We start from the raw sequence: 27,839 nt of genomic DNA, 5'->3' as shown, positions 1-27,839 counted from the left end.
TGTTACATTACATAAAAATGCTTTAGTCTATACTCACCTTTAAACAAATGTCGCGCAGCTATTGATGCACAACAGTTCAAAAAAATTGTTGAACAATGTGTTAATTGACTGATTTAGCTAAATAACTGTTGTGCAATATTGCTATAGGGCAGGGGTGGCCAACTTGATTAGACATAAGATCTACTGTTTACTAACGAAAGCCTGGGCGATCTACCACTTAGATACTTCTTGAAATCTTAAATGAAACGGCATAGTTTAGTACACAATCATGTAGTATTTTTTGCCTTGCCACGATCGACTGGACTAATAGTCGCGATCGACCGGTTGGCCACCCCTGCTATAGGGTAAGTTTACAGTGATTTTAAAATATGAAAAGTGCAAAATTAAAAGAGTATAAACTATGTCCTATTGTATCCAATATACTAATAAATTAAATAACTTTACACACATAATAAACAGGATGTGCCATGGACAAGATATTCCTTCTTTTGTAAAACAAAACTTGTGCCAAATGGACAATATCCTGTATGTATAGTAGAAATCAAATGTATTTTTCTAGTGTAAGTTGTAATGTAATATACAAAGTTATATACCTACAAAAAATATAATGGTTAACTTAACTGTTCCGATTGAACCAAAAGAAAATTAATTCTAACATTAGTAACACGTAAATTAGTTATAATATCTATTTAATGTTAACTTACTCAATGTCACTGGAAATAGTTTCTCTTCTTTCTCGATATACTGTAAAATAAAAAAATAAAATTAATATGAAGTGAGTAGGTACAGAATGTTTATGAAAAATTGATAAGTCAGTCACAGTTAAATTTTTTTCTTAAAAGAGTAACTAACATTACGACTTAGGCTCGACGCAAATGGGCCACCGACCACAGCCACTGGTGGCCAAAATAATACGGGTGGAAACGATAGGTGATCTCACTCGATTATTTCTAAACTATACAAGATATCGAAAAACTAGTTGCTGATCCTGAAAGTGCTTCACGAGTTCTTTCAAACGGTACCAATAATAGGTTACAGAATAAACTGGAACTATCCGAAAATTCAATGTTTCCAGCTTCCATACCTAAATGTATGCCAGCCACACAATATTAGAAGTGTAATTTATTTAGTATATTGTTATTATATGCATTTGTTAACATGGGCTAGTGTCGGCTCATATACTCATTTACCTAACACCCTGTATAATCGTGTACTGACCCGGTATCGGCAGGTGAGAAGAAGAACCCTTTAGGGCGGGCAAGCGGCGCGGGCGGCGACGCGGGCTCCGCGCACGCCCACTGCGCCCAGTACTCCGCCGGCAGACGAAGCAGCAGCTGCATCACCTGGTATACACGACAGAATAAGAAGGCTTTAATAGGCTAGATGAAAAAATTTCAATTCTTTGTCCGTCAGACAGATAATTAGAAAATATTAGACTCATATTTTTTATTTTCTTTCATAATTAAATAATAACAGTGCTACATCGAGTTGAAATGGCGCGTTACGTCACGCTTGAGTAGATTTTTTACTCAAAAGTGACGTCACGCGACATTTCAACTCAATATAATACTGTAATTATTCGATTATGAAAAAAAAAATGTGTCCAAACTTTTTTATTATCTGTCTGACGGACTAAATAGGATTTCGATTTCATTACCCAGTCATCATCCCTATTGACACAATCAAATACAAAATCTTATTCACATCAGGGATGTTATGGATATCCGTAACGGTAACCGAAATTTTCGGATATACGAAATAAAAAAATATCCGAAACCGGTATAATATTATTCCTATATCCGTAACCGTATCTATAACCGAAACTACATATCCCTAACATCCCTGATTCACATAGATAGGCAAGAATAGGTGCTTTCTTTGGGGCAGAAAAGTTCTCGAGTAGCGACCACGAGCTGTAAGACGTAGTGTGGGCAGGCCTCCCACTAGGTGGACCGATGATCTGGTGAAGGTCGCGGGAGGTTCCTAGATGCTGGATGCGGGCGGCGCAGGATCGGTCTTTGTGAAAATCTTTAGCCAGCGGTGGACGTCATTCGGCTGAAATGAAGGTGCTTTCGTACCAAAAAAGTGCCTACTCAGTATAAATCAAGACACAATGTCCCGAAACTGATTTTAACAGGTGCCATGAGTCATTGTAAATTCTTTAATTAAAATAACGGAGCTTATGCCCATTTTCATCATCAATCCCTAATTTTTAAGTGACCCCTATGAATACCAAATTCCTATTATGTGTTACCATAGGGGTCACCTTAAATTTAAGGACTAATGGTGAAAACGGGCATTAGTCCCTGTGCACACGCGCCATAACAGCACGGTTTTTAAATGTACTAAAACCCAGCAATCGCGCGATTATCGTTGTGTCTCATCCAGGCCTAATCCGGTAAGGTTGAATAGTCCCGGGGTATACGCAACAGTACAGGGAAGTACAAGTAGCAAAAAGTATAAGTAACAAGAAATATTCGGGTAGTAACAAAGCCGTGTGGTGACGGCAGAGTAGAATACATTTGTCACCAACCCTTACTCTTCCCACGGGTGTGTCGTAAGAGGCGACTTAGGGACTACACATCAAACAGAGAACGGGCAGCAGCGCTCTCTGAAAAACATCAATCTTTTAAACTGCGATCTCCAACCCGCCTGTCAAACGTGGAGATTATGGCAAACCCCTCCACTATAGTGGAGGAGGCTCAAAGTCCAGCAGTGGACTGTAAAGGGCTGTTGATGATGATGAGTAACAAAGTCTTACATTGAACATCTGCGCAGTAGCGGTATACATCTCAGCTGGTTGCGTCATGAGCCCGTATCCCACGATGGTGGGCCCGAAGATCTTGGCCAAGTTCTCCACGCCCATCTCACACTCCGGACTCTCGGCCACTCTGTGGATAAAGAATTTATTTATTTATTTAGAGATAACTTTCTAGGTGAACAAAGTCAACAGCTTTAGTCGACTTAATTCACCTGAAAAATAAAGTTGGGTGAAATGGTTCCAAGGTGAAATGAGGACACTAAAAATCTACTTTGTTCACCCAGTTGATATCACCTAGGTTTTTAGAACAAAGTGGAATAAACCATCACGATGAACCAGTTCACAGTGCATATGTCGCAGGCAAATTGTATGATTCCGCATTTTACAAACGGCGTCGTCAGCTTACAAACGCTCGCTGTTCTATGAAATGCCGAAGGCAAATTGGCGACTCGTTCAATTGATAAAATTTCGACTATGATTGTTGCAATAGGGTGACCATCATAAAACATGTTGGACAAATCAGACTTAATTTCAGAAATCAGGTAGGTATCTAGTCAGGTAAGACAAACCTAAAATACTAGCTGCTCCTAAAGCAATTAAAATATTTTCGTAATAAAAACAACACTAAACTAATTTAAACTATTATTGACGTACCTATATGTAGGTACATAAAACTACGACATAAAATAAGTTTCGATAGTCAGTCCTTTAAGTCTTACATTTTAATTATACCTAGAAGAAGTCTAGAAGACAACACAATATTTTTTTAAACCAATAATATTCCGCAGCAGTCCTCCACCAGTCCGAGCACCTGATTCCATTGTCACCTTAGCGTTTTTTACGTGCCGGATAACCTCAAAAACTATTTCATTTTTCCATAGCTTTTTCACTGCTCCTATTTGTGAATCGTAAAATATTTTTCATTCACTAAGTATAATAAATGTCTTTTTTTGTGAAAAGTCCTTTGAATACGTAGAATTTGCACTGTTTTCTGTATCACAACACCAAGACTCGACGCCATTTTTCTTGTTTTGATTAGCAGCGCCTCGCGTGGTAAGAAAAAGAACTAAATACTTCAATTTGCCGTGGCATTTTATAAATTTTATAAACAGCAATTGAATTGGCTATCAAATGTTTTGGCATATTATAAAGTGCCCGCGCAATTTACATTTTGCCTTCGGCATTTCATAGAGCAGCGAGCGTTTGTGAACTGACGACGCCGTTTGTAAAATGCGGAATCATACAATTTGCCTGCGACACATATATCAGTTCGTTAGGAAGATTATTAAGACTATAAAGACTGCGAAAAATCAAGACGCAAGACTTCGCAAGTTAAAGTGAATCTTTAAGGCCAATAAGCATAAGCTTGTCCAGAAAGTTGCACGAATGAGAAATCTGCANCTTATATTAAGCTGGGTACTCATGCATGTACTCAGCCGTGTAGCATGTAATGTGTCAAGTGAACTTGAAGGTTGGATTCGTTACATGCTAAGTTACGTGCTACAAGGCAGGTGAGTACCCTGCTTTATTATGTTTCAATCTAATCGTGTTCGTTCGTTTCAGCCGAAAGACGTCCACTGCTGGACAAAGGCCTCCCCCAAGGATTTCCACAAAGACCGGTCCTGCGCCGCTCGCATCCAGGCACCTCCCGCGACCTTCACCAGATCGTCGGTCCACCTAGTGAGAGGCCTGCCCACGCTACGTCTTCCAGCTCGTGGTCGCCACTCAAGAGCTTTCCTGCCCCAGCGGCCATCAGCTCTCCGAGCTATGTGCCCCGCCCACTGCCACTTGATTTTAGCGATTCTGCGGGCTATGTCAGTGACTCTGGTTNTGCACGAATGAGAAATCTGCAAGACCAATCCTGGAGGCTGAAAACTTTCTTCTGCTGGTAAGACCAAGGTGTCTCTGAAATAATATGTAACCTAGAGTCAGTTAAAGCACTTACTTCTGCAAATGGAGCGCCAGGAAAGCCAGGGTATCTCTGTTGGGCTGAGGCAGCTGGCTGACCGCTGGGACAACGGCGGCGGTAGCATCACTGGGCTCGCTTAGTTTGGCCGCGTCCATAAAGTCGCTCCACAATGCGTTAGACACGAGTGGCTCGCGTAGGGACTGTAGGAAGTCTTTGATGCAGCCGCAAAGCACGTGGGAACTATCATGAGTTGGACTAGTGAGTTTGATGAACGGGAAGGTTCCCAGGTCAATCTTAGATGCTTTCTTCTACTGGTAAAGCTGTAGACCAAGGTGTCTCTATAAAAATGTGTATCCTAAAGTGACTTACTTCTGTAGATGCAGCACCAGAAATTTTGTCCAGCTGTAAACGTATTTTGTTTGAAGCGACGTATAATTAGACCAGACTGTTCCTATAAGGCAGTGCATCCTAGAGTTTTAAGGCACTTACTTCTGCAAATGCAGCGCCAGGAAAGCCAGTGTATCTCTGTTGGGCTGAGGCAGCTGGCTGACCGCTTGCACCACGGCGGCGGTAGCGTCGCTAGGCTCGCTTAGTTTGGGTGCGTCCATAAAACGAGTGGCTCGCGTAGGGAACTAGTACCGAGTTTCCTGAGGCTATTCTAAAGAAAGGTTGAGTGTACCTAATTCTGGATGTACCGGACCAAGGAGGTCCTATAAGGCTGCGACAAACGAAGATGGTTTAAAGAGTTTCAGTGAAGGTGTTCCTGTAAAGATGTATGATCCTATGTGTTGGTAAGAGACTTACTTCTGCAAATGCAGCGCCAGGAAAGCCAGGGTATCTCTGTTAGGCTGAGGCAGCTGGCTGACTGCTTGGACAACTGCAGCGGTGGCGTCACTGGGCTCGCTTAGTTTGGCTGCGTCCATAAAGTCGCTCCACAATGCATTAGATACGAGCGGTTCGCGTAGGGATCGTAGGAAGTCTTTGATGCAGCCGCAAAGTACGTGGATGTCTTCGTTGGCCAGTTGGGGGGAACCGCAGCCGCGGAGAAAACGTTCCTAGAAGGCATAGGTGAATTGTTAAGTGATTGTTGAAGGACGATGATTGTGTAGTTTTGTTTTACAGAATTTCCAAGACTGTAGATTTATTCGACAGATATTTACAACTACACAAGATGCCATATAGTTAAAAAAAACTTATTTATTTTTTGCAAGTAGGCTTTAAAAAACACTTTTACCTACGTAAAGTTAAACGTGATATGATAAAATCCAATAGTGTGAGCCTAGCACCCTTTAGTAAGGGCTAGGTATGTTCTAAACCAATCGCTACTTGAATTTCATGACAATAGCAAACGGCCACTAAATGAAAGAATTTTATAAACCAGTAAGCCCGCAAGAGTTTCTCTTGCTGGCTTACTTCTTGTTACTTCGAAATAACCGTTTTATCCTTATGAGTTTTGGAAAATCATCAACTATTATGGAGTGCCACAGTGAGATACATTTAGTGGTTTGAGTGTTGACAGATCAGTCAGATATTTATTGCTTTATATGTATTACATAGGTACTTTTTATTAAAATAATTCAGTATTGTTGAGTACTGTTAGGTTTATGACTATAACCTCCACAAGAGCGTAATGCAGTGCCTAATTTCAATGAATGCGACAAACCTTGAGTCGTTTAACGTCCTTATCGACAGCGCTGATGCGGTATATGCCTCGTTCTCCCAGGCCTCGCTTCTCCACCTCGTTGATGCAGTGCACCAGCAGCGCTGGCACCATCGGCGGCGCGCTCGGCGCGTAGTCCGCTATGCTGCCCTCCTGGAAACGGCAGTTTATTCAAATTATATATTCCGTACATGGTACATTCTGGAATGGAGGCCGCGTACCGGAAGGCGCAGCGTGGGACGTCCACCTACAAGGTGGACCGACGACATCGTGAAGGTAGCAGGGAAGCGCTGGATGCAGGCCGCTACCAATCGATCAATGTGGAAAGCATTTTTTTTTTATCCACAACGAGGAAGCTCTTGGCCTGTATCTCACCTGATGGTAAGTGACGATCAGGCCGAAGGTGGAAGCGAGCTTCACCCGGAATCCTCAACCACGGAGGAACTGGCTATCTTATCTCTAACTGCCGGAACACAACAATGCTGTTAACATTGTTGTTATGGCGACAGACTTAGGTAAGATGGTGGTAGCTAGCCAGGCGGGCTTAGAACAAGCCCTACCACCAACCAAACCGAACAGAAAAATCTGCCCCCACTGGGAATCGAACCCGGGACCTCTGCGTCTGAAGCAGGTGGTCTTACCACTAGACCACAGAGGCATTAGGGGAGGCCTATGTTCAGCAGTGGACGTCCTATGGCTGACATGATGATGATGATGATGATAATTCAGTACATAGGCCCTGTTCTAGAGCGCTTATACACACCACTTCGGGACAACATATGGGCTGGTGCTAAGAAGAAGTGGCGGAAGAAACTCAGTCACCTTTGGCAGCCTATTTTTCAATAAATACAGCAATTTATAGCTTACAAATGACACGCAATAAGTACGAGTATATTGTTTAAAGTCCAGTCGCCGAGCAGATACAATTTCGTCCAATGACCCCAAGCTGCCCATCCTTATCGCTCGATATTGCTGTCGCGACTGTGCGACGGGCGGCCGCAGTGAGTGTGCGAGCGCGACAGCAATACAGGGTGTTTCTTGTAAGGTGTCAAGCCGAAGGCAGGTGATAGGTGAGGACTAGACCTATCGATTTCACCCCCATGTATGTTCTACGATTTTTCGTAGTTTAGAAGTTATCGTTAATTTTGTGATTTTTTCAAATTTCATGACCTAGTGGCTTAAACTGCGCAGTTTTTAAAATTATTTTGGACCTATGGAAATTCTTTTTTTTTCTCATACATTTCAGTTGAAAATTTTAGAATGTTCTGCTAAAAGCATATTTTTTATGTTTCTAGCAAAAATTTTGTATCTTGCATCAAAGATAGGAAGGTGATTATTTTTTTCAAATATCTGCAACTAATAGGCAATCTGTCAAAAAAAAGAAATCTGAGAAAAGTCAACCCAAAAAAAAGATAAAAAAGAAATTAAGCCACTAGGTCATGAAATTTGAAAAAATCACAAAATTAACGATAACATCTAAACTACGAAAAATCGTAGAACATACATGGGGGTGAAATCGATAGGTCTAGTCCTCACCTATCACCTGCCTTCGGCTTGACACCTTACAAGAAACACCCTGTATAATTACGCGCGTGTGATAAGGATTCAATGGTGAAAAGTGTTGAATTGGTATTGGACTTGGTATTTGGGGCAGAAAAGGTTGTGTATAACTTATGTTTTCCTTTTTTTATTATGAATAATGAGTGAAAATGATGAGTATGATTTCGATACTTGCCATGGTAGTAACACATAACGTCGCGTCGTAAACTGCTGTTGTTTCTATGGCAGTAACATAACTTATTTGAAGGTTTCAAGTCAATCTTCGAGCCACCTTGGATCTTGCCAAGACCAAAAAGGCCAGTCCTGGTAACATTGGGTCCCAAGCCTGTCTGTTAATGCGGCACTAAAGATGCGCCAGCGCACGGCACGCCACTATGAGCCTTATGCTGAAGTTACAAAGGCCAGTCATCTGTACTGGTGTTCCTTGACGCGAAGCGCGTGGTTGTTGATCTATCACTGCGCGCCACCTTGAGCTTTATGCCGGAGCCATAAGAGTCAGTTTTGCGAATATGGCGCTCGCGTGAGTACCTAACAAGCACTGCACTTCACTTTGAACCTTATGCCGTTGCCACAAGGGCCAGTATACCTGGTGTCCGTTGGCGCGGCGCGTGTTGATTCCGGGCGGGTACTGCACTCCACTTTGAGCCTTATGTCGATGCCATAAGAGCCAGTCGTGTGTACCTGGTATGTGTCAGTTGGAGCAGCATTAAGGGTGCGCCTGCGCACGGCAAGCCACTATGAGCCTTATACCGGGGTCGCAAGGGTCAGTCGTCCATTCTGGTGTCCATTGACGCGACGCGCGTGGTTGTTGAACCATCACTGCACGTCACCTTGAGCTTTATGCCCGAGCCATAAGAGTCAATTTTTTTGAACATGGCGCTTGTGGGTGCCGGACGGGTACTGCACGCCACCTTCAACCTTAAGCCGACGCCATAAAGGTCATTATACCTGGTCTTCATTGGCGCGGCGCGCGTGCGGGCCGGACGGCACGCAGGGCAGCGGCAGAAGCGCGCGGCACTGTGGACCTTATGCCGAAGCCACAAGAACCAGTCATGCGTATATGGTGACGTTAGCTCTCATCAGGCAGCTAGTCTCAGGACCTTATGCCGAAAACACAAAGGCCAGTACCTGGTGTCAGTCGCCACGGCATTAGAGGTGCGCCTGCGCCGACACGCCACTATGGACCTTATGCCGGGGCCGCAAGGGTCAATCATGCGTATATGATGACGTTGACGCGGCACTCGAGGTGAGCTGTGCGCCACTGTGGACCTTATGCCTACGCCATAAGAGCCAGTAGTAACTGGTGTTCGTTGGATCAGCACCAAGGGTGCGCCTGCGGCAGCACGCTACTGTGGACCTTATGCCGAAGCCGCAAGGGCTAGTGTCATTTGCGGGGCTCGCGTGAGTACCTAGTAGCCACTGCGCTCCACCTTGAACCTTATGCCGAGACTACAAGGGCCAGTTGTGCGTACCTGGTGCCCGGTGACGCGAAACGCGTGAGTCCAGACGGGCACTGACTTGCGTGCCACTTTGAGCCTTATGCCAATGCCATAAGAGTCATTATACCTGGTGTCCGTTGGCGCGGCGCGCGTGCGGGCCGGGCGGCACGCAGGGCAGCAGCAGCAGCGCGCGACACTATGAGCCTTATGCCAATGCCGCAAGGGCCATTGTACCTGGTGTCCGTTGGAGCAGCACCAAGGGTGCGCCTGCGGCAGCACGCCACTATGAGCCTTATGCCGAAGACACAAGGGTCAATCATGCGTATATGGTGACGTTAGGTCTCATCAGGCAGCTAGTCTCGTACTGCGCGCTATTGTGAACCTTATGCCGAAGCCACAAAGGCCAGTACCTGGTGTCATTTGGCGCGGCACTCGGGAAGCGCCTGCGTCGGCACGACACTAGACTATGAAACCTTATGCCGAATGCCATAAGAGCCATTATACCTGGTGTCCGTTGGCGGGGCGCGCGTGCGGGCCGGGCGGCACGCAGGGCAGCGGCAGAAGCGTGCAACACTCGGGGTGAGCTTGAGCGCCACTGTGGACCTTATACCGAAGCCATAAGAACCAGACATCAGGCAGCTAGTCTCGTACTGCGCGCTATTGTGGACCTTATGCCGGGGCCGCAAGGGTCAATCATGCGTATATGGTGACGTTAGGTCTCATCAGGCAGCTAGTCTCGTACTGCGCACTATTCTGGACCTTATGCCGGGGCCGCTAGGGCCGACCTGGTGACCAAGACCATTTGCCCGACTCGCGTGAATACCTAGCAAGCGCTGCACCAGAGTAAATTCGGGGCAACTCACCGCTAATCAACGCTAATTTTTGTCAGTGTGTGCGTGCGCGCCGCATACGTATTGGCGCGCTCACATACAAACCGCGCTCGGGCGTTTCTATGAAGTTGACCTACTCATTTGTATTTACTCTGACTGCACTCCACCTTGAACCTTATGCCAAGGCCCCAAGAGCCATTATACCTGGTGTCCGTTGGCGCGGCGCGCGTGCGGGCCGGGCGGCACGCAGGGCAGCGGCAGCAGCGCGCGACACTATGAGCCTTATGCCGAAGCCGCAAGGGTCAATCATGCGTATATGGTGACGCTGGGTCTCATCAGGCAGCTAGTCTCAGGACCTTATGCCGAAAACACAAAGGCAAGTACCTGGTGTCAGTCGCCGCGGCATTAGGAGTGCGCCTGCTCCGACACGCCACTATGGACCTTATGCCGGGGCCGCAAGGGTCAATCATGCGTATATGATGACGTTGACGCGGCACTCGAGGTGAGCTGTGCGCCACTGTGGACCTTATGCCTACGCCATAAGAGCCAGTAGTAACTGGTGTTCGTTGGATCAGCACCAAGGGTGCGCCTGCGGCAGCACGCTACTGTGGACCTTATGCCGAAGCCGCAAGGGCTAGTGTCATTTGCGCGGCTCGCGTGAGTACCTAGTAGCCACTGCGCTCCACCTTGAACCTTATGCCGACGCCATAAAGGCCATTATTATTATACCTGGTGTCCGTTGGCGCGGCGCGCGTGCGGGCCGGGCGGCACGCAGGGCAGCGGTAGCAGCGCGCGACATTCGGGATGAGCTTGAGCGCGACACGATTCGCACTTCACGCCCACTTTGGCGAACTTTATGCTGTGGGATAATGGAATTTGAACTTTATTATCTTTGTTTAAGGTTTACAATCAATTAAGGAGTATTGGACGAGATTAGCAGATACACCTTTTCGAACATTGTCAAGTCACAACCACTTTAGCCTTGGACTTTAGCAGAGGCGGTAAGCAGTATTAGTTCCACTTATAATTTTGTATCCAAATCCTGCGTACGAATCATCTAACAATCTGTGATTTCTAAAAATAATATCCTAACTAGGACTGTTAAAAAATTCGAGAAACAAACTGGAGTTCGTTGACTACAGAACAGTATTTTTATAGATATAAGCAGTTAAAGTCCATAGCTGCTCCATAAAGTGTACAAGACTCTTTCGAAAATGAAGAAAGTGTTTCAATCGATGTGTTGACATATTTGAGAATTCCGGATGAAGCTCGTTTCCACCTTCTTTCTAATCACCAGTCTCCACCAGTTAACACAACCAAGAGCTTAATCTCAGTTTTCACCATCAACCCTTAATTTTTAAGTGACACTTATTAGGAATTTTGTTTTCATAGGGGTCACATAAAAATTAGGGATTGATGGGCTAGGCTGGGTGTGCTTTAGGGTTGATTGCTGTCAAAATTCATCGACAAAATGACATTCAACTGAAGACTTGGCTGTATATCGTATGCCTTTGCCTTTTTCTACAAAAGGATAGAATCAAAGAAAAATTCTGCAGCATGACACTTTGTTTTGTTTACTGAAAATATAGATGACCTATATTAAACCGTCTCAGCTATGACATTGTCAAGAGGGCGCTACTATCAATGCTGGATTATTAGTTCCGATTATTGCCACGTTGGACAATCATAATTATTATTGTGACATTAGCGGGAAGGCGCTACTATCAATGCTAGGTTGTTAGTTTTTGATTTTTGTCACTTGACGTTTCAAAATCTTTAAACAGTTACATTGGAAGCCATATAAATGAGGGTTTTCGCGTATGAAATATCCGCCGGATGGCAATACGTAGACGCAAGGTCCAAATGCCTCGTGATTGGTTATTTTTGACATGACATTGACAGATATTTCAAAATCCACCAATCACGCAGCAGTCAGACCCCACATCCACGTCCCGCCATCTAGCGGATCTTTTATACGCGAAAACCCTCATTACGTGTCTATGTGCGCGTGCGAATTCAGGCGCTAGTATGAAGTTTGAGTACTGTATAGATTTATGTATTGCGTCCGCCGTCTGATCACTATTCTCCTCCAAATAACACAACCAAGACCTAAAAAGCTGCGAGCACTCACGTCTTCCCGCAAGGGCCGCAGGTCTCCCGCTTGTAGAAGTTCTTGGCGACGAAGTTGTGTTGCCGCGGGCGCGCGCGCGGCGAGCCGCCGTACGCCGCCGATACGACTGACGGCGTGCGTTGCGGCGGCGCGCGAGGCGTGTCCGACACGCTGTCCGAATCTATAGTGATAGTATAAAACTTAGTTCTGGATTTGACCAAGAGATGGCGCTGTCACATACACTCGGCTTCAAATAAATCGCACCTCCCGCGACAAGCACTAATCAAACGTATGCATCCCCACTTCCCACCAACATTGGTACCATTTGAAAGCCTAGTTCTAAACTTCATTTCATTAGAGGAAAGGTTTTCACCCCAAAAATGTGTCTTTACAAGGATCCAGAGTCACTTCTTCAAAAAATAGGTAGTTACCCTATAGCCATTTTTTATGACTATAAATCTGTTAAGTTGGGATTAATCGCTATCCATCTGTTAAAGAGGACACGTGAGATCTTTATTTGGTTTTATAACCATAAAAATTGCTCTAATTGATCCCAGAGGTGAGCCCAAAGTGAGGTCTATTTTCAAGCCACATTTATGGTATATGTTAATCATTTATTTAGAAATGAAATGTATTTTTCTTTAAGGATATTTATTGGGCTTTCAAATAACACCAATATTGTTGGGGTACCATAATTGTGTCAGAAGAAAATCTTTAAAGTTCGCGTCGCGGAAGGTGCGGTTTATTTGATGTTGAGTGTATTTTTACTTCGCGGTACTACGATATTTTTGGTATTAGGCGATTATCACACTGCACCGCGCTAAGCCGCGGTACGCGGGACGACAGATTTAATCATTGTATGCAAGTATCTCGAGTTTGTATAGAAAACACGCGCGGCACAACACACTAACAACGCGTTTGCGCGCGGGATTTTTTATATGTCGCCACACGGACCTCGGTGGAACGCCGAGCAGTGTGATAATCGCCTTACGGTCTACTTCGCTATCAAGAGGGTTTTTAAATTAAGAGGTGATTAGGTAAATTATAAAAATGTAACTGAAAATAATCTTTTTGCATTGTCTCAAAGACCTCTAACATTTGTTTCATTCTGTCCAACACGGCCAAAACGAGAAGCTTAAAAATCAATTCAAACTTCAATGTATCTAAAATGAAATCCTTTAAAATTGAAGGGTTATTTGGAAAAACAGCAACTGTCAGTTTTGCTAGATTTTATGGTAGGAAACAAAAAACTTCCTTTGGCAGAATAGCATACACCTATTTACGTATATTATAGTTACATAAGCGTAAGACTTACCAGTGCGCGGCGGCGCTGAAGGCGTGTGCAATTGCGGGATGTGAATCCCGGACACGCGGCCCGAGGATTTGCGCGTCGGCGTCGGCGCCGGCGCCTCGTCGCTACTCTCCGATATAGGTTGCTGCAAAATAGTTAATTTACATAAAGCAACAGCACACATGCTACTTTTAGCAACGGCGATTTAACGGCTTTTTAGAAGTCAAAGTCAAAATGTATTTATTGCATTTCATGAATGTTTACAAGATGTGATTATCATATTATCCAGTACATCATATTACCCTTTAGGCTTAGCAATTTAATGACTGATTTAGTAATCAACGTGTAACGAATACATACTTAATAAGATAGTATTTTTAATTTAAGTTTAAGTCACTGAAGTACTCATTTAGGATGTAGTAGCATTTTTTTATTAGTAAGTCCTTTAGATTTCTGAGGAATATTTTTTTTATTTGTTTCTTTTCTTAATACTATTGGTAATTTCTTTATATTCTTATTGCAGTGCAGTCTCTATACATAGTTGAAGCTGAATGCAGCGACGACATATCACATTTAAAAACGCCAAACACGACGATTACTCGCTTTTAGCGCGTCGCAGCGATTCTGATACCGCGTCCGAACGCATTACAAGTCGCGCCTCGCGGAATCGTGATGCTGCATCGATACAGTCGCAAAATCATGGATCTCCGATTCTGAAAGATCTGCTGTGGCCCTTAGGATATACATTGGGATCCAAATCTTCCATCAGCGAAATTCATTTACTGCGGACTTGTGGAAAACGTCCACTGGCAAGTTATTTCCGCACTATAATATAGGTATAACTAAATATTACATACAGATGTCTCAAAATTAGCACGTCACAGTTCACACTGACATGGGGGGTAGCATCAGATGCTTCGAACAAGCTTTACATGTCCATAGAAATGCTTTATGAGTTTTATTTCAGATTTTTTTTAAACTACCAATTTTTTTACAATGTCTCCATCACCGTTTTTAAAGAATATTGGTCAAGAGGTCAAGCGATAGTTTTAAAAGCAACTTACGAAATTGGTCGGCGGTTTCAAGTCGTGGTTGGTGGGTGCTCGCTCTAAAGTCAGCGTGGTGGTAGCAGTGGCCAGCACTTTGCCACCTTGCAGCTCTACCGTCTGTGGGGAAATACCAAGTTCAGACAAACAATATTGATGGGAAAGTATGGCTGGTTATACCACAGAATAATAATAAGTACTACGTACAGAAGTTTTACTTCGCGAAGGTATTTAAACAAATGTATGCTCAATGTCATTAACAATATGGTGTAATTTAGCCTGTCTCAAGAGTCAAGCACCATTTTGTTGACAAACGTCAGTGATCGGCACTGCGCCGAAGCTATAGGGCTGACTTCGGTAAAATGATGTGACGTGAGGTGCCAAACTGCGGAAAATGGCGGAGGAAATACATGATTTAGCATGAATTATCATGAATAATATTAACTACTTATTTACCTCCCAGTGTCTTGAGGCAACTTAAAAAAGTAAATTCCGTGTTTTTATTATTATTTAGGCAGTTACATACTGCACAGTATTTAGTACACGATTTTCTTTATTTTCTTCCATCATACACAAGAATACGCGTGCGTCAGTCAATGTTCGCTCGTATGTGAGGCCTTGTCGAATAGTGTCCTGTAGGTGGGCCATCGTGCGTGTTTTGTTTTCAATGTAAACTCGCGGAGATGAACAGGCCTGCGTTATTGAAAGTAGAAGCAGGGTGCGCGAGCGGCAGGCAGCGAATGTTACGGTAGACAGTAGGTAATTATCATTAAGCAAGTTCTCTCCCAAATACATGTCAGTCTGCATCAAGTTGTATTTCACTTATTTAAAATCAAAATGCAGATTCATTCGTGTGCGTTACCTCAGAGATATCGTCGCTTGCCTCTCTAAGTGACGTATCTGACATTTTTTTCTAAACTGAGTTATCTACACCATCTTAATTAATTTCGCAAGACGAATCGATCTATCTAATCGCCTGAAAATTTTGCAAAATGTCAGTTACGTCAGTTAGAGAGGCAAGCGACGATATGGTGACGCTGATCAAGATGTGCTTATGTCATGGAAAAGGTAGAGCCTTAAATCCTGTAAATATGCCGAGAATCTAGCATTTTTGCCCAATAAGATTTCGGAGTAATTGAAGAAAATAAGATTCCGTTGCAGTAATGCTTGGAAACGTTACTGCAGCCACATGATTTTTACCCATTAGCCTTAGCCAGATTATTTTTTTTCAATAAGTAGCTTATATTTGTGCCTTTCTATGGTCCATCAGCTTATATTTGTGCTTTTCCAATGTTAANTAAAGCCTTTAGACGATTATCACACTGCACCGCGGGACGACAGATTTAATCATTGTATGCAAGTACCTCAGTTTGTATAGAAAACACGCGCGGCATAACACACTAACAACGCGTTTGCGCGCGGGATTTTTTATATGTCGCCACGCGGACCGCGGTGGAGCGCGGTGCAGTGTGATATTCGCCTTACGGTCTACTTTGCTATCAAGAGGGTGTTTAAATTAAGAGGTTATTAGGTAAATTATAAAAATGTAACTGAAAATAATCTTTTTGCGTTGTCTCAAAGACCTCTAATATTTGTTTCATTCTGTCCAACACGGCCAAAACGAGAAGCTTAAAAATCACTTCAAACTTCAATGTATCTAAAATGAATTCCTTAAAAATTGAAGGGTTATTTGAAAAACAGCAACTGTCAGTTTTGCTAGATTTTATGGTAGGAAACAAAAAACTTCATTTGGCAGAATAGCATACACCTATTTACGTATATTATAGTTACATAAGCGTAAGACTTACCAGTGCGCGGCGGCGCTGACGGCGTATGCAATTGCGGGATGTGAATCCCGGACACGCGGCCCGAGGATTTGCGCGTCGGCGTCGGCGCCGGCGCCTCGTCGCTACTCTCCGATATAGGTTGCTGTAAAACAAACGATTGTTAATCATTTTAAAAAATGATAATGGTCCTGTTGTCCTCAAGATTTGCGCTTAGCAATACAAGAAATCTATCTATAGTCTGGTCTGCGAGAACGTAGATTTTTGTCCAATGACTAGGGTTGCCGACTTTTCTTTCAAAATATAAAGTATATCAGAGGTCGGAGAAGGAAAACAGACAGTATAAAAAAAAACAAACAGTATAGCTCTACAACGCGTACTTAAATGTGGTGTTGGGCATTTACTTTTAAAAATATCTATGGATACTAGTGATGCTAGCTGAAAACAGTATTTTGTATACTTTATTTTTGTTCAACAGTAAAAAGTATAATTTAGTGAAAAACAGTATAATACTGTTCAAAACAGTATAGTTGGCAACCCTACCAATGACCCCAAGCTACCCATCCTATTCGCTCGCGCGTAATTATGTTGCTTTTGCGCTCGCACACTCACTGCGGGCGCCCGTCGCTCAGTCGCGACAGCAATATAATTAGCTTGGGGTCATTGGACAAAATTCTACGTGCTCGCAGACCGGGCTTTATATAAAAGCGAGAGGTCACTGATTGACTGAGTCACTCATCACGAAATCTCAGAAACTACAAGTGCTAGAAGTTTAAAATTTTGCATTTTATTTTGCCTTTTAAAACATAGGTGCTGACTAAGACGGGATTTTGCAAAATTCAATCCCTAAGGGGGTAAAATGGCATCAGCAATGAAGTCGCGAGCGGCCGCTAGTTGTCTATAAAAAAAAAAACTTGAGTATAACTGGTGAACCGATTCGGCAACTTGTTTTTTCATATATTCGTGGAAAATTTGTAAAATTTTCGCGAATTCAAAAGGCAAAGCCGTGGCAGAGGCTAGTTTAAAAATGGTACAAGTTTCTTTTTTACTGTCACTCATTAATTTGCTGTCTATTTTGAGAAGTTACTTTACAGAGAAGATATCAGATTTTACCCTAAGTTACACTTACGAAATTGGTCGGCGGTTTCAAGTCGTGGTTGGTGGGTGCTCGCTCTAAAGTCAGCGTGGTGGTGGCAGTGGCCAGCACTTTACCACCTTGCAGTTCAACCGTCTGTGGGGAAATACCAAGTTCAGACAAACAATATTCATGGGAAAGTATGGCTGGTTATACTGTTCGAGGTAATTGAATAGTTGCAGCTTTATTTTTAACTATAAACATGTGAAATAAGACTAAAGTCTGGGCAACGAGAAATAGGGAAATATAAAGATTTTTTTTTTTTACTTGTACGTGTATAAGAAAAGAAACCCAGCATGGCATCTTGGTCTTTAAATTGGAAAATTCAATGGATGGTAGTTTAGTAAGTTTGCTTAATATAAGTTGACTTTTACATGAGTGTGCCTTGCTTCTGGTAAATAAAATAAGAGGATGCAATCCTGCAATGGGGCCCAAATTATCTCATGATGATGATGATGTCATTGTGATAATTTCCATTGAAATATCTACAGTCTACCTACATACTACCAGAATGTACCTGGATGCAGCCAGCAGAGGCCGGTCCTGGACAACACTGGTTGAGATCACCTGTGCTTGACCTTCTAATTTCTAATACTCTACGTAAAACTTTCACACACAGTACCTTATCATGCCGACCGACCTTGGTAGCGGATGAGGTAGACGACCTTCGTTTCTTAGTAGCAAACGGGCCTTTCAACCCCCAATACATAGTGTTGCTTTCCATTTAAACATCTACACACCTTAGAATTTCTAATACTCTACGTAAAACCTTCACACACAGTACCTTATCATGCCGACCGACCTTGGTAGCGGATGAGGTGGAANACGTGAACGACCTTCGTTTCTTAGTAGCAGACGGGCCATTCCACACCCAACACAATGTAGGTTTCTACTTAAACATCTATACACCTCCTTAGAATTTCTAATACTCTACGTAAAACTTTCACACACAGTACCTTATCATGCCGACCGACCTTGGTAGCGGATGACGTGGACGACCTTCGTTTCTTGGTCGCAGGCGGGTTGTCCCGCCCAATACACAACGTGGCACACCTCCTTAGAACTTCTAATACTCTACGTAAAACTTTCACGCACAGTACCTTATCATGCCGAGCGACCTTGGTAGCGGATGAGGTAGACGACCTTCGTTTCTTGGTAGCAGACGGGCCGTTCCGCCCTTGGTTCCCATTTAAACTTTTACACACCTTAGATCTTCTAATACTCTACGTAAAACTTTCACACACAGTACCTTATCATGCTGACCGACCTTGGTAGCGGATGAGGTAGACGACCTTTGTTTCTTAGTAGCAGACGGGCTGTTCCACACCCAACACAATGTAAGTTTCTACTAAACATCTATACACCACCTTTGGGACTTCTAAACCTCTACGTAAAACCTTCACACACAGTACCTTATCATGCCGACCGACCTTGGTAGCGGATGAGGTAGACGACCTTCGTTTCTTAGTAGCAGACGGGCCGTTCCGCCCTTGGTTCCCATTTAAACTTTTACACACCTTAGATCTTCTAATACTCTACGTAAAACTTTCACACACAGTACCTTATCATGCCGACCGACCTTGGTAGCGGATGAGGTAGACGACCTTCGTTTCTTGGTCGCAGGCGGGTTGTCCCTCGCAGTCCACCCGCCTCGTTGCACCCACGAACGGCGAGTCGAGGCCAAGGATATGTCGAGATCATCCTCGGAACGGGAGTATGACATCTCGGATAGGAGAGTGCCTGTGGAAAAGAGACCACTTGATGTAGGGTTGAATTTTATGTACACTGGTTTGTAATCTAACTCAACAATGCCTGGACCAATTTTCCTAATTCTTTTTATTATGTTCGTTGAAGTCCAAGGATGGTTTTAGGGCGAGAAAAATTCGAATAAATTCCGGGAAAACCCTTTTCTTTTTCCCATAAACGAAGTCCACGCGTACGATGTCGCGGACGGGCTGCTAGTAATTTATAATACTGCCTGGGTAATTTGCTTTTTATGATCTTCAAAACAAAGTATAAGAAGCAGAGGCAGACAAGCAAAAAGATGGCATGACGATATCCGCGAATTAGCAGGGCCATTATGGCCACAAATGGCTAGAAACAGAGAAGCATGGAGATCATTGGAGGAGGCCTATGTCCAAGGACAAACTGGAGATGAGTGCAACTAAATTGTAAAATGAAATGTTAATGTTAAAAAATACCTTGTAATTCAGTAATAAAGGCTTATATTATTATATTATATTATCGTATTTTACATCTTCTTGTAAGTTGTCTTGAATATCAATTAATTTAACTTAGTATTTTCACCTCAGCATTAAGAATAAAAAAGAAATTGTTGTTAAAAAAATCAGTGTCAGGAAATTGTTTTGCGCCCTTCTGACACACATTTCTATTCAGTTTTTAGCTTAATGTGTTGTATGTACTTATATGATAAGTGTGTGTGTCATTAAAATTTTATATGTACCTACTTGATAAGTGTGTGTGTAATTAAAATTTTATTTATTTACCTAATCTGACCATGTTTTAAATTATCAAATCTGCTATGAATGATGTTTACCAGTGGAATTGAGCTCAGGCACTCCACTGAGCTTGGCGTTATGGTCTTGCTGAGCAGTGCCGTTGAGGAATGCAAGCTTCTGCAGTGTCTCATCGTTCAGCTTGTTTCTGTTGTCGTTGAACAGCAAATCACGTGCCATTTCCAGAAGTTTGCTCTGTAATTAAATGTTAATCTACATAAGACATTTTTGACAAATTACAGTTACATTTATTAACATGTTTTGAATTTTTCTTAGAGAAAACATATTACAGTTAATTGATGTAAAACAGATAATTCATACTAAATAAAATTTGTATAAATGGGTAAGGGTTAACTATTTTTTTCCCAATACATAAGTTTATTTTATTGAAAAGGGCATTACCAATTCACTATACTTCTTCAGGACAATATTCCTCTCCCTCTTTTCTCCGTCCAGCAGTTTCCTCACGTGAGCAAACTTCGCCTCCCACTTAGAGAGGGTCTTGTGGGCTTCGTCCAACTCCGTTTGAAGTCGGGCCGCCTCAGCCTCAGCGGATGCCCACTGGGACCGCACCCATTCCATCTGCTTTACAAACGCTAGGAAACCTGGAAGGAAGTGTTTGATGCGTAAGTTAAAGGTTGTGGTATTAGTACAACCATGACCACTCTGGCAAGTGTTGTGACGAAAGTCATAAACTTATTTATTTTTGCAAATAGGCTTTTAAAAAACTGTTTCAGGACAACAAATGGGCCAGTGCTGCAGCACAAGTAACTCGGTCACTATTGTCAGCCAGAACAAGAATTAGTATGAATGACGGTCAGAGAGAAAACAAATGAAGCTAGTCTGTCTGAGCCATCTTATGAATTTGTTACAGGGCCATTTTGCAACAAAAATGGAGTCTGATGTGCTGATGTTACATACATATTTTATTTTATTTTATTTTATTATATTTTGTTACTCTTATGACTGGTCAAAACAGGCGCGGATCCAGCCGTCAAAAAAGGTTGTGGGCACAGCCACAGCTCATTTTTGAGCAAATGAGAGTTGGATCACTACATGCCTGGACATACATGCATGCCTATCGATCTTATCAATAGATCATAATTAAAACAAGCAAATTAGGGTTGTGGGCATGCCCACAGTGCCCACAACGGTGGATCCGCGCCTGGGTCAAAATGACCAAAATTATCCAAAACTTTTACAGATTTGTGCATTTTGAAAATACCATGATACTTTTGTACATTCATAAAGATTATAATAAAAAATTACAATATTCATTCATTAGCATTTTAATGACATCCAAGATGACATCACACTGAATTGAGGCTAATATAAAGACAAGAACTTTTAAAATTAAACTATACTTTCTTTATGAAAGGTTCAGAAAGAAGTAGAAAAGAAATAGAAGTATACAATCAGGGAACTCATGGGACATCATGGTTCGTATAATCATAATTTCATAATTATATTATATCATTGCTATCAGGGGGGTAGATGCAACACATTCGGCGTCATGGCAATAATGGCAAATATCTTTTACATGGGGCTCACAAGCATTGTAACATAAAGTTATGTATAAAGTTACGCTAAAATAGATAAAAACTTACATTCTTCAGCGGCTCCGTCGTTGAGAACACCGTTCAAACGGTTTATATCATCAAACTGCGCCACCAACGAAAGCGTTAGCCCCGATCCCGAATCTGAATTTTCCGAACTCATTTTCACTTTGATACGTAAAGTAATAAAGAAACACACTATTTTGTATAGAGATTCAACAAGTTTTCACATTTCAACTCAATAATTCGAGTAAACAAATAATTACAACTGTACAAAAACTTGAATTAAATTTTTAACGGCCACCGTCAGTCGGCACTCAGCTGTCACAAATGAATGAACGACACTACGACAGAATCAGAATGAACGACCACAGATCCAACCACCCCACAGAGAATGAATGAGCGAGCGATCCATTTCGCCAAAGAGTGTATAATAACGACGTTATTTTCGGTAATCGTTAGCAATCGTTATCTTTTTGTTTCAATAAGTTTTATAATAAATAGAAAATGAGTAATTGAAAATAGAAGTTAATCAAGTTTTTATTAAATTAATGAATTGTACCTCTTTTATTTACTGTCCAAAAGTATCTCGAATTTTTCGTTGCGACATAGCCGCTACGCTAACTTATGGCCTAGTAAACAGTTTATAAAGAATTGAGTATTGAAAATAGAGGCAAATGTTTTTTTTATCAACTTAGCATTTTAGACGTTATGAGTTATTATATGATATAATAACACAAAAATATCAAAAAATATTTGAACTTTTGAAACCTAAGCACGATGGGTAATAAATACATTGAGTGGCAACACTTTGGGGTAATTTGACATGACATTGACAGATAAATCTATTTCATTTCATTGGTCCCTGGCAAAATTTCTTGACAAAGCGCAATGACGTTCGACTGAGGACGGTGGTTTTCGTCCGTGCGGGTCGCGAAGTCTGGCGATTTTGTGAGAATATTATTTATTTCCGAGTATACCGGTGTCTCGGGCTCCGCGAGTCGCGATGGCGGACGAGGAGAATAACTGTGACGATGGTGGTGGTGAAATGAAGGTGGATCAGGCGCTCCGCTTGCGAGGCCGGAAGGGTGCCCTCAAGAAGAAGAATGTTTACTTCGTGAAGGACCACAAGTTCATGCCGAGGTTCTTCAAGCAGCCGACGTTCTGTTCCCACTGCAAGGATTTCATATGGTAAGGACATTGTTGTTTTTAATGATCGTTAATTTTTTGGGCGCGATTTGTTAGGAAATTAAAAATACATCGTTTGTTTACAATGCGGAGGCGCCTTGTGATCAGTATCGGCTTTCGACAGTGCGTGTATGATAACAGATGGCTTAGGTCTGCGGAACAACAGCGTTCGTTATGGGTTCATTTATCGATGGAGCTGCCCATTACGTTTGCATTGTATGCACTAACAATAGCACTTGACTTTCCATCAAGCCTTATTTGCTGATGTATTTAATGAGTAGCCTCGATATGATATATCTAGACTCCCTGTCTAAGTATGAAAATTCCAATACGAATCTTATTGGAATTACAAAATTACATTAGGTTAATTTAAAAAATACAGCTAAATGTTCATTAACCTATTGTTCATTTTATTTTATTTTGTATTATACAATACAAAAATTTATAACAGCAATTTTTTACTGCACTTTTAATTTGTACTGCTCTCCTGTTTCAATAAGTTTTATATACCCAAAATTAACTGCAAGGTACCTGCCTGATTTGAGTTAATTACTGTTATCATGACGGTTAGTGTTGGCATTAAACAGGAGTCCACAATCACAAAAATTCCATTGTTATGTGTAACGGTGATAAGCTACTACAAGTTAAATAAATCTAAAACTGCATCACAAGTACTGAAACTGTACATTTAGGTATTACATAATCTAACTTAAACACAGGTATTTCGTTTCAATAATTTATAAAACATTATTAAATAGGAATTATTATGTATCTCAAATAAAAATAAAACGGAGTTGTTCCGGGAAAAAATATTGTCCGGAGTTTAAAAGAAGGAGCAATCTTTTTAGTAACAATTTATGAAGGATAGCAGTTAATTTGAAACTAAATTTGTAATCTGAGCAGTTATTTAATATTTGATAGTAATATGAGATCACCTTCCTTCCTGTCACCTAACTGCTTTGGTAAACAGACAAATATTTGTGATTTATTCAAATAAATTGTATTAGGTACCTAATTACCTAATATGATTCATACAAAAAATACCTACCTAAAACAACAATTTTGGTTACCTACAAGGTTTTGTCTTTATTTTTAATTTTGTCATTATATTTTTTTGTATTAAATCCTAGAAATACTTCTAAAACTGCATGCAAAGGAACTAAAATTTGTTAATTTTTATAAAAAACAAACAGTGTTATGTAATTTTTTGAAGATTTTTATTTTAGTCCGATAAACACAATCAACATTTTCAAAACTATTTTTTAAAAAAATTTAAAACTATTTTTTAATACAACTGGTATATTTGATATTTGTTGTACTATTTTTCTATCCTGTACCTTTCCCATTCCAGAATTCCCTGAAGTTGTTCCTGTGTATCCCAGAATCCCAGGAGTTGACTTACTTTGTCAGAATTTTCTCTAAATTTTCTAATTTCTGAGAATGAGTGAAAAACGAAAAACAGCGCGAAGAGTATCATATTAGACTTTGTGTTAATATGATTTAAGTAAAAATATATAATTCAATAAGTTATATTGTGTTTTAATTCACAATTTGTAATTTTTATCTACTAGAGGCCGCCCGCGACTTCTTACGCGTGGAGTTTCGTAATATCCGTTCTTAGTGAGCACCTACGTTCTAAAAGGAACCCCCATGCAAAATTTGAGACTCCTAGCACTTGTAGTTTCTGAGATTTCGTGATGAGTGAGTGAGCGAGTGAGGTAGTCAGTAAATGAGTCAAAACTTTCGCTTTTATAAATAAAGATCAAATAGAAAATTAATATTTCCTTGCCTTTTTAAAATCGGCGTGCTTATTGAATTGATATCGATTTGTCTAGAGAAGAGCATTATTCATTACCGGCAGCTTAAAATTATAAAAATACAGAACTCTACCTCGATCGTTTAAAATATCACTGTATTTTTTTGCAATCTATGGGTGTAAATAAAATGTTACGCCCATTACTTCTCGTTCTTTCAAAGTCAATTCTGATTTTACAACCAAAATCTAAAATATTTATTCAGTTTAGACTACAAACAAAAAAAGAAAGAAAATATAGCCCTTACCGTTAACCGTTTTTGCAATGCAATGTTCATAATTAAACAAGGATATTGGCACTGCTACGCGATTCTTATTAAAATGTCTTGCGATTTCTCGTACCATTCCAAAAAATATTTTGTCGGAATTTCGATGAATCAAAGTTGAGAGAGGCGTAAATCCCCGCGTTGGCAGATTTGCGGAACTGGGTGTCTTGACCTCGTTTGATGAATAATACTAAGCAAAAAAAAAAACAATGCACGCATGGCTCATACATGATTACCTACGCGCTTTTTTTGAGTGCTAAGTATTTCTGCATCAGCAAAACTAGAGTAGAACCATAGTATAATAGTAGATTACTGATGAAATGTGTTAAAAATTGAATAGAAAGAATATTCATAGGCTTCTATGTATCCATGTAAACGGGAGACTTGCAAAAAAACAAGAAAATTGCAGAAAAAGCCAGCATATTTTATTATTATTGATGTATTTTGAATTATTTCCTGCCATGATGATCAAAGCAGATTTTTTCGTATCTGTATTATCGTATATCGTAATTAGCTATATTCTTTTACCATCGAAAATATTCCGTCAATATTTTTCCGAAATCAAACGCCTGAAAAAGAAATAGTACATCTCCCAAAAGCCCAATCCTTCTCTTTTCTATAAATATATTTTCCTTATACACATAAATGAGATCAAAACAGAAAAGTGCTGGCTGAAAAAACATTTCACTTAACAAGCAACTACTGATCCATTTCTTCTGAGGCCTATGTGTCGTGTAGGTAATGTGTATAATATTATATACCTAGTCGCGTCAGTTTTAAATGATCTCGAAGTGACTCTGCACATCTGGACATAAAATCTTCATCATGTGCAATTTATTATGCCGATATCTAGTCAATCTGAGTAAATACCATAGATAGAATAAATGCCTGAGATGGTGATTAAACGTACATTTGTAGTCTATTTCACTTAGATGAGGCACCAGAAGCTTAGGTATAGCCTGACCAGGAACATAAAAACCCTGGCATAGAGGCGCCTCAATTGCATTTGATAGTGCAACACTGAGTACAGTCGTACCTGTGTTAAATTAATAGGCTAACTTTATGTATCAGGATTCAGGATTACGGGCTAATTTGATATTTTCATAAATTAACGAAAAAATATTATTATAGGTAACCTGATTTAAATAAATTAAATGAAACCATCAATCGAGCTAGTAGATTTATTTTATTATTCATCAATAATAAATTCAGAACTTGAATATTCAACTGCAATGTCTGCTCATGAACGCTTCAAACTCGGTACTTCTTTCCCAATCCCATAAAATTCAACACTTAGAAAGTGTCAATTTTTTTAAAATAGGTAGTTGAAACAAACCACAGCTAATTTTCATAGTGGACTGTACTATACGATAAACATGTCAGTCAATTTGACAACCTTTGTCGGAAACATTATTCAATGAAAATATTATTCGAACCCTTAGTATTTCTCTTCGACAAATACTTTAACACATTGTGAACCACTTTTCTTTCACGACTATAAAAATATTTTAGCAATTTAATTCATAAAACCAATTGCGCACATTTAAAATAAAGTTTGTTTACACTTTGACAGCAATAGACTGACATGCAAGGTGACATGTCAATGAAGTTTTCAGTTACTGTTGCCATTAAAAGAAATTAGTACCATTAGTTTTCCGCAACATGGCGAGGGTTTTTATGTTCCTGGTCAGGCTATAAAAGCGTTTAAATATTTCGTACGTTTTTAGTTGTTCGATAGGTATGTTCTTGATACATAAATACATATTATAAATAGTAGGAAGGACCTAAGTTTAGATTCCTTTTTGAATCGGACCGATAACCTCTGACTTTGCTTGATGTAATTTAAATGTAATTTAAGTAGTAAATGTTAAACGAATCAGCTGTTTTACAAAAACCTATTTATTGAAGTAATAATGATATAAGGTACCTATTCTGCATTTCTAGCTTGACGATAAAAAATTTTCACCATATTTACGTTAACACCGGAGGTAAATAATTTAATTCTCACCTAAAATTATGTTAAAAGTTTAACGACATACCTTTGGCAAAAGCATTTAGCTGGAAATATTTTTACCGCGGTGATCATTGTTGGTACCGTTTTATTTTCGCACTAGATAAATGATGGCAAAGACATCAGTGACGTACGGCCAGCGATGTCGGCAAAATCACAGAGCGAAGACGTCAAATGGAACTTTATTGCTGTTTTTTCAGATTTTATTTGCTCGACTAGCGTAAATAGAATCTAGGTAGGTATGCTTGTCACTGGCATCTAATCTGGATAAAAAGGGGCCAATTTAACGGGAATATTGATCCGCTCGCTATCAATCAACATACTATCTGGTTAGTTTTCCTAGTTTAAATCTTACTGTATTATTTTAATTGGAAAATCACTATAGTGGAATGCTGCATAAAAAAAAATGTAAAACATAAAAATGTGATTAAAGTGAAAACCTGAAGGATAATGCAAAAAAGTTTTACTGACCGACTATTTTAATGCTTCTATTCAAAGTGATTTAATTTTGTCTCGCATCAAATTGGGAACAGGCATACACTAAAGTGGTTGACACTGGTCAACGATTGGGTATGGTAATGTTTTTTTTTCTGAACTGAGTCAGAGTACTCTGATAACGGTTTTTTTCCGAACCCTGACTCAGTTCGAAAAAAAAAACATTAGACAAAAAAGGTATCACCTCAGTCCAAAACTTCGCATAATTTAAAACAACGCATTCGTTAACACGTCACCTTGTTTGAATGTTGATTGCCATAATGTTTCTTTCACGACCCGATCCATCATTGTCGCAGTTAAATATTTGACCAAATACTCAGACTCAAATAGGACTTTGAACTGTGAGTGCTAAGGGCTTAGGTCGCCAATTGTTTGCTGTTGGTTTGTTAACAAACCAGTATTTGATCTGTCAACTAGTGGCCGCACGATATGGCACAATCGGGCCCGTATCCACGATTGCAAATGTAAT

General features: G+C 40.8%; 2 protein-coding genes across 4 annotated transcripts; one reads left to right on the top strand and one right to left on the bottom strand.

The window, feature by feature from the left end:
- Positions 1–359: 359 nt before the first annotated feature.
- Positions 360–21,938, bottom strand: LOC114355116 (rac GTPase-activating protein 1). 3 transcript variants are annotated; one of them, XM_028307795.1, is made up of 13 exons: positions 21,649–21,938; positions 20,444–20,646; positions 20,083–20,236; positions 19,087–19,265; positions 17,520–17,621; positions 16,415–16,535; positions 12,291–12,450; positions 10,889–11,018; positions 6,334–6,483; positions 5,475–5,725; positions 2,762–2,891; positions 1,219–1,343; positions 360–744 (listed from the first exon to the last, which is right to left on the bottom strand). In XM_028307795.1, the coding sequence occupies exons 1-13, from the start codon at positions 21,758–21,760 to the stop codon at positions 711–713; spliced, it is 1,851 nt and encodes a 616-aa protein (XP_028163596.1). In that variant the 5' UTR covers positions 21,761–21,938; the 3' UTR covers positions 360–710. The 3 variants fall into 3 exon arrangements, with proteins under 3 accessions (XP_028163596.1, XP_028163598.1, XP_028163597.1); XM_028307797.1 differs by having other exon boundaries at positions 19,105–19,265; XM_028307796.1 differs by lacking the exons at positions 16,415–16,535; positions 17,520–17,621 and adding exons at positions 13,585–13,705; positions 14,625–14,726 and having other exon boundaries at positions 361–744; positions 19,105–19,265.
- Positions 21,939–22,472: 534 nt separating this feature from the next.
- Positions 22,473–24,248, top strand: LOC114355115 (protein kinase C, brain isozyme-like). The gene is made up of 2 exons (XM_028307794.1): positions 22,473–22,788; positions 24,137–24,248. Coding segments are annotated over exons 1-2 (186 nt in total). The 5' UTR covers positions 22,473–22,603; the 3' UTR covers positions 24,138–24,248.
- The last annotated feature ends 3,591 nt before the right edge of the window (positions 24,249–27,839 follow it).

This window comes from Ostrinia furnacalis, unplaced genomic scaffold, assembly GCF_004193835.3.
Source record: "Ostrinia furnacalis isolate ACB-3 unplaced genomic scaffold, ASM419383v2 OfSCF2341, whole genome shotgun sequence".
NCBI lineage: Eukaryota > Metazoa > Arthropoda > Insecta > Lepidoptera > Crambidae > Ostrinia > Ostrinia furnacalis.
This window is presented reverse-complemented; position numbering and strand designations above follow the sequence as displayed.

Bases quoted from the DNA above. Each gene is read 5' to 3' on its own strand.
- LOC114355115 (XM_028307794.1), top strand. From the start codon at position 22,604: ATGGCGGACGAGGAGAATAACTGTGACGATGGTGGTGGTGAAATGAAG.
- LOC114355116 (XM_028307795.1), bottom strand. From the start codon at position 21,760: ATGAGTTCGGAAAATTCAGATTCGGGATCGGGGCTAACGCTTTCGTTG. The intron at 20,237-20,443 runs GTAATGCCCTTT...ATTTAATTACAG, and splicing joins TGAAGAAGTATAGTGAATTG to AGCAAACTTCTGGAAATGGC. The intron at 17,622-19,086 runs GTACTGTGTGTG...ATTTCCCCACAG, and splicing joins AGGTCGGTCGGCATGATAAG to ACGGTTGAACTGCAAGGTGG.